Source organism: Atta cephalotes, assembly GCF_000143395.1.
Source record: "Atta cephalotes unplaced genomic scaffold scaffold00029, whole genome shotgun sequence".
NCBI lineage: Eukaryota > Metazoa > Arthropoda > Insecta > Hymenoptera > Formicidae > Atta > Atta cephalotes.
In genome coordinates, this window is record NW_012130093.1 from 871,048 (window position 1) to 883,576 (window position 12,529).

General features: G+C 31.2%; 2 protein-coding genes across 2 annotated transcripts in view; one reads left to right on the top strand and one right to left on the bottom strand.

Annotated features, from left to right (window-relative positions):
• The window catches only part of LOC105620777 (jmjC domain-containing protein 7), a 43,641-nt gene extending 40,661 nt beyond the window's left edge, over window positions 1-2,980 (bottom strand). The window contains exon 1 of the mRNA XM_012202266.1: window positions 2,920-2,980. Coding sequence (XP_012057656.1) covers window positions 2,920-2,980 — 61 coding nt within the window. The remainder of the gene's footprint in view (window positions 1-2,919) is intronic.
• Window positions 2,981-3,967: 987 nt separating this feature from the next.
• On the top strand, window positions 3,968-7,567 carry LOC105620778 (solute carrier family 26 member 10). Its single transcript, XM_012202268.1, has 10 exons — window positions 3,968-4,067; window positions 4,145-4,417; window positions 4,639-4,820; window positions 4,902-5,066; window positions 5,879-5,983; window positions 6,054-6,187; window positions 6,310-6,472; window positions 6,545-6,745; window positions 6,825-7,073; window positions 7,133-7,567. The coding sequence occupies exons 1-10, from the start codon at window positions 3,968-3,970 to the stop codon at window positions 7,565-7,567; spliced, it is 2,007 nt and encodes a 668-aa protein (XP_012057658.1).
• The last annotated feature ends 4,962 nt before the right edge of the window (window positions 7,568-12,529 follow it).

The following is a 12,529-nucleotide window of genomic DNA, read 5'->3' on the forward strand; positions in this document are numbered from 1 at the left end:
CTTTCTTCTCTCTCTCTCTCTCTCTCTCTCTCTCTCTCTCTGGTGTCATAGCGTTCTGCGTGCGGATCTTTTGTGAGCCTCAGCGAGCCTAGAGTTTAGTTAAGTCGGTAAGATTAATAATCACTATGTTCGCTGCGACGTCGGTTCGGACTTCTCACGTCATTAGGTAATTGCTCGCGTCGTCGGATAAATACTTATATTAGAGGTTTTCTTAATTTCTCATATTCTAACCTAGTAATGCGATATCCGAGCCGTCATACGTACGCAATCATGTCTCTATTTTTGTAATCTATACGTTCTAAACAATCATTTGAGTTTGTATTAAACTACTTTATAGCATATAAGTCAGAATCAATGAGTAACATTTATTTGCAAACTTAACAATTTCCCGCCAATTGTCTTTCGCTGTTAATTATCGCCGGTGCCCAGACACGCTCGGCACCACATTGGACACAGTAATCACAACGTAGCCACAGTATGCTACGCCATACATCGCTACCTTGTGGCAGTACAGTAATGGTAGCGATATCTTGTGCGAATTGATGCGGGAATCGCACGCTTGATTATCTGGGATGCTAAAGTCGTTTGTTTTACTAACATTTCTAAGTAAAAAATCTCCAAATTGGATTTACAGATTGTGTGAAAGTGTTTTATTACATAAATTAAAGTACGCACAAATAGGACCTCTGCATTGGATTTCATGAGAAAGTCGAAACAAAGTTAAAAAATTGACTTACTTTTAGCTTCAACTATCACTCCAGGTATATATTTGCTTGATATAAGAGTTTTAGAGTCCATATATTTTAAAAATAAGCTTGAAATCATATTACTAATACGAACAATACCGAGTTTGTAGAACTAAGATTGAAGGTCTAGAAAAAAAATATTTTCACCGTGTAGAAAATACGTGTATACGAATGCTTTGCGAAAACTAGGAATGTCAATAGAGCTAAAATTCCACGTAGCAGTAGTTGCGCGGTCTTGCGATAGATGGTGTTGGCATATGATAAATAAAGACAGATGTATGCGTTTGAGTAAGACAAAACGATATATAATATAATGTAAGAAATGAATCAAAGATGTTACTATTATCGAATTTGGAATTAAAAAAATCTGTACTATAGATCAAGTTCGGTAAGCCCGGATTTGTAATAGATTTTTAAGCCTTAAGCCATAAAAATGGACGAACCGCAATCGATTATTTTCCTCGCATTCGACTATTTATTGATCAATTTCTTATATTTAAAACACGATTTAAAACACTATTGTAGATCCGAACTTAGGATTCTCTTAAGCACCGACGAAATACTATTAAAGACTATAAAGACTCCTTATGGAAGTTCACGTTCTTAAAAATATTGATATGAAATGATTAAGAATTAAAAATTAATAATAATATATTAATTTTATGATTTATTAGACGATTTATTAGTTTAATAGACGTATCTATGCATTTAGAACTCAATAATATTCAATTATTCTTTAAAATTGTGATTTCAGTGTTATCGTCAAACTTTGATTATTAATAGAAAGGACAACTGCAGCAAAAAAATTGTAATTTTTCTATATATAGGATATTATATATATAATATTATTATATAATATATAGGATATTATAGCTTTACAAGTATACATATTTATTTATGGAACATTTATGTAATAAAAAATCATGAATAATGCATGAGCAAAATATTTATGTTAATAATACCAAATTTATATCAATTGTCGATAATGTCAGCATTCTTCAATTATCTCTAGGTCCTCGAGGTTCTTTTTATATCACCGAAAATTTGCTCAGAGTTGACAGTCTTTAACAGTATCTCGTCAATGTCTTAAGTAATGTCTTAAGACGTTAAAAGCCACAGCATAGATGTTTGCATGACGCATAACGCATAGTGCAAGTCAACTAATCAGAATCTTTATTTTCCTCCCATACCATGGAAAAGAAGAATTTTGATTGATTCCCTTATGCACTATGCAATATGCGTTATGCAAGAGTCTGTGCTACGGCCATAATATAGCTCTCTGATTGGTTGATGACTTCTTAAAACTGTACTTAAGACGATTTTGAATATATCTGACTATGAATACCAGACTTATAGTTTCCGCACACACAACGCAACAATGCTTGCCGTGCGGCGGAAGTTACCCCACTAACTAATAATTCTATGTTCTTAAGTCGGCCTCATGCAAAACTTCTAGAAATGATATAATATTACTTCCGCCGCGCGGCAAAAGTTGGATTGAGTTCAATTTTTATCGCGCGGTGGAAATTATGTATCTATTACTTCCGAGCAAGCGAGACGTTGATTGGCTATCGCGCCAACTTCGGCCGCGCGGTAAGCGTTCTGTGTATGGGAACTATTAGGCCGGTTCTATATTAATTGCAAGCCGATCGCAATTTGTTGTGACAGCCAATTTGAAGCATTGAAATCATTTGCATTTTGAAATCAACGTTTCATATTGGCTGTCGCAACAAACTTGCGACTAATGTAGAATCGACTTAATCGTAAGTGCGTAATCGTAAATTTTCATTGATTTATCATTATCTAACTTACCGACATCAAAAATTTTGAAATTAAAAAGAAAAATAAAACTTGAGCAAAGATTTTGTTTTTCAAAATGTATTCTATGTATGAAAATATGGAAAATATACAAATTTATAAAATGACTGGAACATCGGAAAGAGTGACGTAATATTTACCCAAATTACATTTACGTATGCACTTATATGATTGTTTCATAAATATTTACTGATGTAATGAAAATCACAAATTATAGTGCGAGTATTTATAATATGTATGTAAATGTAACCAAATATTAATACTATATAAATCTTTTTGAAATCGATACATACATTAAATTAATTGTAGAGGTTAGTTCGCATACTTAAATATTAGAGAAAATAAAAAGACAAACCTTTTGCCTCTTGCGACAGAATATGAAACACCTTTTGGATTCTGATCTCGAGATTTGACATTATTCGAGATAAAAAAAAATATTGCGAAATGTTTAAGAAAACACCGACAAATCAAAACAAATCTGACAAGTGGTTGCGGAGACAGTTGTAGGTATTGTAGGTTAGGAAATCTAAATTGAAATTGTAAATATGAATATTGTTATACTACACAACTACACAGCCAATCAATGCGTCTGAAATTTCGTCAGATTATTAGTCACGTGCTAGTAATTTCATTCTTTTTGCTGAGGATTAAAAGAGATCGAAGAATCTTTAATATGTAGATATATACATACACACATACCACGCACACACACACACACACAACACACACACACACACATTCCAAGTAGCACATAGCACTTGCAAAACGTTAACAAATATCCCATAATCGGTTTTTTAGCGCTTCGCAAGCGCTGCTGTGCTACTTGGGACACATGTAAATTTACGCTTTTCATTGAGTAGCTAACTAGCTAAAACGGACAAAATGGTGACAAAGTTTAAAATATATTTATAATTTTAATCTAATTCAAATTTTATATATATTTGTAGTAATACATATTATATAACATAAAGACTAACCAGAGCGATGCATTTAATAATATGTTCATATACATATTCATTAGATGAATCTTTTACTCTGCATAAATCAATACAAATTAAACAATAAAATATGAGAGAGATGGTATGTGTGTGTGTGTGGGTAGGGGGGAGGGGGTGGCGCGCGCGCGTGTGTGTGTGTACGTGTGTGTGTGTGTGTGTGTGTGTGTGTGTGTGGAAAATTCTGCTCAAGATGTTACATAATCGTGAAAAATGAAGAAATGTTGATTTGTAAATCTAGAGATAGAGAATTATCATGAATCTCAAAAATATCATATCAGTTATATAATGTTGATTTGATTATAGATACATTGTATAAAACAAAAAAGATAATCTCACATTAGTTCTGACATTGAGCTCAGAGATAGATACAGTTGTTAAAATTAAACACATTCGCCATTGAAGATCATGAATAAAAGCAGTATGCTGCAAATACGCTTAGAAAGGCCTCTCTATGAACACGAAATGCTGAATCAAAATTACGATTATGAGAAACCAAAATCATCCTGTAAGTTATAATGAGGCACAAACACATCCTATGTAAAAACATAAATTTAAGTATAAGCACAAATAATCTGTTTACAGTGATGCAGAATGTGATAAACAATGTTAAATCAAAGAACTGGCAGTCTTGTATAGTGTCTATAGTTCCAGTGGTACAATGGCTCAGCCAATATAATTGGAGGGAAGATATATTGCCTGATATTATTTCAGGCTTAACAGTAGCAATTATGCATATACCACAAGGTATGGCTTATGCGCTTCTGGGAAATTTGCCGCCGGTAGTTGGCATATATATGGCCTTTTTTCCAGTCTTCATATATTTCCTTTTTGGCACATCCAAGCATGTATCTATAGGTAAGAATACAGATGATATTAATAGAATATACTAAATTTGAAAGTTGTATTAGAGATAACATCGAGTTAAAACCAAGTTGCAAAAATATATACATTTTGCAACTCTCCTGGTTAATACATTTATTTGATTAACTTCCGTTACAGAACAGTTAGAAATAATACATCTTAATATGAACTTATTCAACTACCTTGAACAATCAAACATTCTTGGCACTCATCAGGAACTTTTGCTGTGGTTTGCTTAATGACTGGCAAAGTAGTCACATTTTACTCAAATCCATATGTCGGACACACATTTGCAAATGCTACGGATGCTGTTTTACAAAATCTCCAAGATGTCTCATATGGATATACACCTATGCAAGTAGCAACAGCTGTGACATTAATGGTCGGAATTTTTCAGGTAAATATCTTTTGCATCTTTGAAAGCATATTTCTTTTAAAATTGAAAAGGGAAAATAAATAGATTTGCTTATCATTATAGATAATAATGTATACATTCCAATTAGGCATTGTAACAACTTTGCTGAGTGAAACTTTAGTAAACAGTTTTACAACAGCAGCTGCTGTTTATGTTTTAATATCTCAAATCAAGGATCTTCTTGGTTTAAAATTGCCAAAGCAAAAAGGTTACTTCAAATTGATTTTTGTAAGTAAACATAAATTATATTTCTCGTACATAATATTACATTTTTCCGTTTCTGTTGTATGATAAATTTTTTAAGCTTTATTGATTGTAGGACAGAAAGATCTGAGAACCTCTTTGTCCTGCAATCAATCAACAGATTTGAAAATCTTTATCATATAACACATGAAATATTTTTATATCATGAATTATATAGTAAATGTACTATAGTAAATGTAGTATTATATATAACAAGTATATATAACAAGAAAAATAGATTTGAATCTTTCATTATAAATTTCTAGTAAAGATACCATATTTTTTTATGTTAAAACAATCTATGTATACTAAAAAGATTTAATTATAAAAGATAAAATGAAAAAAATTATTATAAAACATTTTTTTTCAAAAAATAAAATATTTTATTAATTTTCTTCTTTTGTTTATATAAACATTTAAATAAGAAAACTATTATATTTAATGTAAAAATATATTATTAGATATTATTTAGTAGGGTTACTGCGAATTTTAATTCTAGAGGTTATATGTCTGTGCGACACACTATTAATCAGTTTATCAGTTACAGAATAAAAAATTATCAACTTCGAAAATACTTTTCTCATTATGCATAGATACGAATATGTGCAACTTTATATTATAAAAATTGCTTTAAAATATTTTCAATATAATAGTATCATAGAAATGTATAAAATCTATTATGTCGTTGAACAATATGCACAACAATTATGTGGACAAAATGGTCTATTTGTTTACAATTGTACTTGTTTTCAGATTAGTATAACAGAAAAAGATTTTATATTTTTTTTTATTTTCAGACTATTATAGATGTATTTAAAGAAATAAAGAATACCAATATAGCCGCTGTAACCGTATCGACTGTATCAATTATTATTCTTGTTGTCAACAATGAATATCTAAAGGTAAATAATATATTAATACTTTAATTGGATATTCGTAAAAGAGCTAAAAATATGATTTATATTCCATTAGCCAAGAATGAAAAAAAAATGCAGCATACCAATACCCATTGAACTTATTGCAGTGGTTGGTGGAACATTAGTCTCTCGATATTGTGATTTACCAAAAATTTATGATATTGAAACCGTTGGGCATATTCCTACGGGGTATATGTATAATATTTTATTTTTTAACATTTTAATATTTGCCAAAATTCTAGTATCTACTTAAAATTTAGATATTATTAAAATATTAATTCTTATGTATAAATATTAATTCTTTTAAATAGATTGCCCAAGCCAGAAGTGCCAAGTTTCGAATTATTACCCTTAGTGTTGGTTGATAGTATTGCGATAACTATGGTTTCATATACTATCACTGTATCAATGGCGTTAATATTCGCACAAAAGCTTAATTATGAGATAGATTCGAATCAAGAACTTCTTGCAATGGTCAGACATTAATATTTTAACAATTATTGAGCTTTCATTAATAATTCTGGCAAATTATTATTCTAATTTTAGGGTTTTAGTAACGTAATGGGTTCTTTCTTCTCCTGCATGCCAATATCGGCTTCCTTGAGTAGATCTCTTATTCAGCAAACCGTCGGGGGACGTACGCAGATAGCGAGTATTGTATCTTGCTTATTATTGCTTATTATACTTTTGTGGATCGGGCCATTTTTTGAGCTTCTACCAAGATGTGTCTTGGCTTCCATAATAGTTGTACGTGTAGATTGTATTATAAAGAAAATCTCGCATTGTCATTAAGAAAGCGTATAATTCTTAAAGACTTTTCATGCAGGTAGCGTTAAAAGGAATGTTTCAACAAATCAATCAATTCGTTAAATTTTGGAAACTAAGCAAAATCGATGCTGTAATTTGGATTATAACGTTTTTCGTAGTAATATTGATAAATATCGACATTGGATTGCTTGCTGGATTGCTCGTGTCGCTGGTCATGATTTTATTGCAAGTTATTCGACCTTATACATGCTTATTGGGTCATATACCGCATACAGATCTGTATTTAGACATGAGTAGATACAAAGCGGTAAGGCATATTGAATAAATCAGAAAATAATCAGTTTTTATATTGATTTTTGTTTTTAGGCGGTAGAGATACACGGAATAAAAATATTTCACTATTGTGGGCCTTTGAATTTCGCCAATAATAGCTATTTCAAGTCCATTATATACAAACTTGTGGGAGTGTGTCCCCAAAAAATTATTAAGTACAGAAAAAAATTGGCCGAAGAGGATTGCTTTTTGGATGAGAAAAACTCCAGAGAGTGTGAATTACAGTGTATAATCATGGATATGAGCGCATTGAGTTACATCGATCCCAGTAGCGTTCAAGTCCTGCATGTAATCGTAGAAGAATTCACTCAGGTGAATATTAAGTTTTACTTCGTCAATTGTCCTAGCCCTATTTTCGAAACAATCAAGAAGTGTGACTTATATGTATACGGGATGATATCATTGAAAATCTTTGCAACTATACAGGATGCCATTGCTTATTTTCAAAGTAAAATAGCCTCAAGATAATGGAAAATACAATAGTTTTCTAATATATTGTAGTAAGATATATATGTAGTAAGATATATAGGATATATATATATATATATATATATATATATAGAGAGAGAGAGAGAGAGAGAGAGAGAGAGAGAGAGAGTGTGTGTAGTATAAGATATATATAGGATAAGTCAACAAATTTTTTGAAAATCAATTAGCAATACCTCCAAAAGATAGTTATGAGTCACAATATGATTTGAGTAAAATTTCATCGATTAATATCTTCAGGTTGTCTCTCGACTTTGAAATTAGTATTTATACATTTCTTGAATACATGTATCAAAATTTGAAAAAAATATCGAAATTTTAATATAATTTGGTATCTATCTATTCTTTTTTGGTCGCTAACAAATCCGAGATCAAAAGTACACATTTCAAAATGGCGAATCCAATATGACTACACAAAGGATGAGTAAAGTCCAAGACCGGGAAATATCCCGCATTTCCGAAAGAAATGTTTCTTACAAAAGTTGCTGAGTTTTAAATGATCTATTCACTGATCTAGTCAATGCAATCTTGGGTTCCTAAGATCAGGGCAAGGTCATATTAATTTTTTTAAATGACACACCTTATTTTCGATTCCAGACTCTAATAACCGATGTCGAGAATTTTCCAAAACACTATATTAACAAAACACTATAATAAAAGTTATTTTTTATTGAGTACTCTTCAAAGTTATTAAAAATTTATTTATTTTTATTTATTTAAAATTTATTTATTTATTTTTAATAATAACGTAAAAATGAAAATAAGAGGTACAATTTTCAATGACCTCTTGATCTTGACAAATGTTATCCAGGACATGTTATCCTGAATAATATTCAAGAAATTTTAGCCGGATACTTCAGCCGGAATTTCAGTCGGACACTTTGCGTAATGCTTGGTGGTACTATAATCTTCGAGCCTTACCCTTTCGAGTTATACCCAATAAGAAATGACAATGGAATTGACTGAATGATCGAAATCATCGAATAGACATCAAATCGACGTCAATTCGACATCGATTCCATTATCATTTCTCACTGGATATAACTTGAAAAGTACTCAATAAAAATAACTTTATTATAGTGTTCTGAAAAGCTGTCGATATCAGCTATTAGATTTTTGGAATCAAAAATAGAATATTTAAAACATTCGATGTGACCTTTACCTGACTTTGGCAACACCACTCAAGATCAGAATCCAGGGCCAGATCAGTGAATGGATCGTTTAAACTATATCCTATAACTTTATATTTTGTAGGAAACATTTCTTTCAGAAATGCTTAGTTCCCAAGATATTTCATCGGTCCGGGACTTTTTACTCACTCTATCATATTGGATCCATCATTTTGAAATGTACTTCTGATCTTGTCGGATTCGTGTTCAGCGACCAAAAAGAACAAGTAATACAATGGTGCGTTCGGGGAGACGCTATTAACGCGACTTTTGTCATTCTATCTTCATTGTTTATTAGACGTAAAACAAGGATAGAATGACACAAATAGCGCTAATAGCGTCTCTCCAAACGCAAATTGTATTGAAATTTAAATATTTTTTCGAATTTTGACATATGTATCCAAGAAATGTATAAATACTAATTTCTAAATCGAGGGATAAGATACTTGAAGAGTATTATTATTAATCAATTTCGACGAAATTTTATCCAAATCATATTGAGGTCCATAACTTTGAGGGATATTGTTAATTGATTTTCAAAAATTTTTTTTCGATCTATCCTAATGTATAAGATATATATCTTTTTGTTACAACTATTGTTATATTAATGTGTAATGGAGGAATGAATATGCAATTATAGAATGCAACTGCATATTTATTGTTATTTTCCTCTATGCAAGATACTTATATTGTTTGTGAAATGATACAAACATAAGAATTACATTTTTTGTTATTAATTTTGTACAATGCAATATAAAAAACAGTATTGTTATATACATGATTAATACTGGAAAGACTGCATTGGAAATAAGGTAATATAAAAGTACTTGCATGGATATTTTCTAACGCTGTACTTAGAAATGAGAAATTGTGAATTGTTTTGCTCTATATGTTGAAATTAATTTTTTTTAACGCATTCTACTACATTTATTAATGAGATAGAAATTGGAAAAATTGGCCGAAAGTCAATCTTAAAATTTGAATAAAACAAATGTGATTTTATATTGTACATAAGATGAAGACTCTCTAATTAAATTATATAAAGGCTTCATCAATTTATTTCGATTTGACAAGGCAATGGAAATAAAAAAGAATTGACATTGAATTTGTTTTGTGAACTATGCAACATATTTTCGACAAATCCAAGAATATTTGTCATATTTCAAATGTTATTAGAACTGAAAAGAATACGGACAGTAGGAGTCAAGCGTAGAAGACGTCGCGTAAATAATATACCTATGATGTGTGAAACTTCTTTATTCATTAAAACGCATTACATGTTTCGGCTCACTTTTCTTTCTCAAAGACAATATAAACTAACATATATAAAAATTATAAATAAAAATTATCCTATCATGATGAATTCCTCTACATTGAGAATTTAAATGTCAGAATTAAAACCAAAAAGAGAGAAAGAAAAAAGAAAAGAAATTAAGAAATATATCGTAAAATAGAATAAAAACTAATTTATCCAACAATCTTAAGCTTATAATTAATTATCTAGCAAATATAAGGCTCACCATGTTCACAGAGCATCACATACCACAAACACTACAAAAATAATTCAAGAACCAGCTCCTGATAATGTTGACCAGTCAATATCAGACACAGTGAGTTACTTTTTGTTTTTTAATTAGTAATTTTTCAAGATAACAGATGGAAAAATGTATCATTAAAGCGTTAATCAATTCCAAGAATAAGAAAGTAATCGATAAATGCCAAAAAGACTCATTACTGTACGAATCAATACCGTACGAATAACACTGACTGACTAGACAACAATTCAAACCTTTATAGCTTGTCTATGATCAGGAGATAGGCCTTGGGAAGCCCCTCCATATCCATCTGCAGGTCCATGCGTCTCTTGATTAATATCATCTCAGAAATAAATCTTTTCCTATAGTGAGGCTCCTCGTCCAGTATTGTAATCCTAATCGAAATCATGGTCTTCTGTAACCGATGCTCCGTTATGACATTACGAGTAGAGGTATTCCATCAGATATGGTTCTTATGCTCCGTGATTCTTGATCTCAGCTGTCTATACGTCTGTTCCACATGACTTGCATCGTAACTCTTACACGAGATCTTATAAACAACATTCAACTTCTTGTCACGCGGTAAAGGATTCTTATGCACCCTAATGAATTCTCGCAACTTATTAGTGCTATAAAACGAAACCCTCATACGCTCGCTATTCAATCTACTTCTCAGTAATTACGAACGAAAGGAATAGTGAACCACAAAGACTACACTGCTTCAACCCTATTATCATTAATAACACTCTTCCTATTACTAGCCATAATAATTTTCTTCAAACGATTGTTAATATTTTCAAATATAAAGTTCAATGGATAATCATTCTCTAACAATACTTTAATAATGAAACACAAATTATCAAGGTGAAATTTAGGATTCGAAAGCAAAACTACCCTATCAATTAATCCCGCGATTGTATCTATTTTTCGAGAAATCAGATGCTGTGACCAAAAATTCAAATATTTTCTCGAAAAAGTCGGCTTGTGATACCACCATTGAACTCTATCAACTCATTATTCCTAATCACTGTAACATCCAAAAAATCCAATCACCTCCTATCATCATAGTGAACTGAAGTCTAGAATGCTAAGAATTAAAAATATCAAGAATGGAACTAACTGAAGATGCAGATGCCAATATATAATTATCATTAATAAACCTATAGTAAAAGGGCAATCGAATCAAAGACAAAGCTCTAACCTTCAGCTTTCGCATAATTAGATCGATGACGGAGAATCCATAGAAGTTTCGTAATTCTGCCTATATATAATACTATCAAAAATAAAGAAAGTAGAATCTAAAACAAACTGAACTGCTTTGATAAATTTCTCCTCCAGTAAACAACAATCTCTAGAAATAAATCGCCAATGGTCTTTAATACAGTCCATCTCATAGTCAATGGGGACGTTATTGAAGAGATTCACAACAGCCAATGACATTAATTGAAATTCATCACTCAAATGTCTATTATCAAGTTTCTTAACAAGTTTTTCCAAAACTGTTTTCGATTATGACTATCTGCCTTAGGAATTGTTTTTATGATAATATTATGAAGAAACACTGCTAACGAATACAAAGGACTATTTATCGAAGAAACTATTATACGAAAGGGGCAGTCCTGCTTATATATCTTCGGAAGAGCGTAGACTTTCGGAAGTATCCCATCATTACTTAAGAAACTTCTATATGTGGAATTAGCTATATACTTTTTTCCCTTCAACTAACTAATAAAGCGCGTAAGCTCGTTACCTCCTTGTCGAATCCCTTTCAACTACCTCACAAGTATTCACATCCTGAAACATCTCATTCCTGGAAATGTACACTTGTGTATCCAATGCCTACCGTCACAGTCCCCTTATCCGCAGAGTAAAAATAATCCATCATTCATATCCCTTAAGAAAATCCTAGTGTCTTTCGCTAGCTGTGACAAACTCCTGTCTACCTCCATATAGGGAACAAGAAGCTAAGTTACTTAGTATAGGAAATGAATGGATCGAGATCTGCTCATCAATAGACAATTTGTATTATTTTCAATACACTTAATAAGATCGACCGTTAAATTTAATCTATTGTTCAAAGGTAAGGCAAAATTATCTCCCAATTATAAAAAGTTTTGTATATTAGGAGGTATGGAAACTGTTGATAGATTCACGAACCAGCCATTCCTTTGTGAAGTAAATGAAAGAGAAGGAATCAGTGGAAGAAAAGGCTGAGGATCAATTTGTATTTCTCTAACTAT

Coding starts and splice junctions, on each gene's coding strand:
- LOC105620778 (XM_012202268.1), top strand. CDS start 3,968: ATGAATAAAAGCAGTATGCTGCAAATACGCTTAGAAAGGCCTCTCTAT. Junction 5,067..5,878: donor GTTACTTCAAATTGATTTTT/GTAAGTAAACAT, acceptor TTTTATTTTCAG/ACTATTATAGATGTATTTAA. Junction 6,473..6,544: donor ATCAAGAACTTCTTGCAATG/GTCAGACATTAA, acceptor TTCTAATTTTAG/GGTTTTAGTAACGTAATGGG.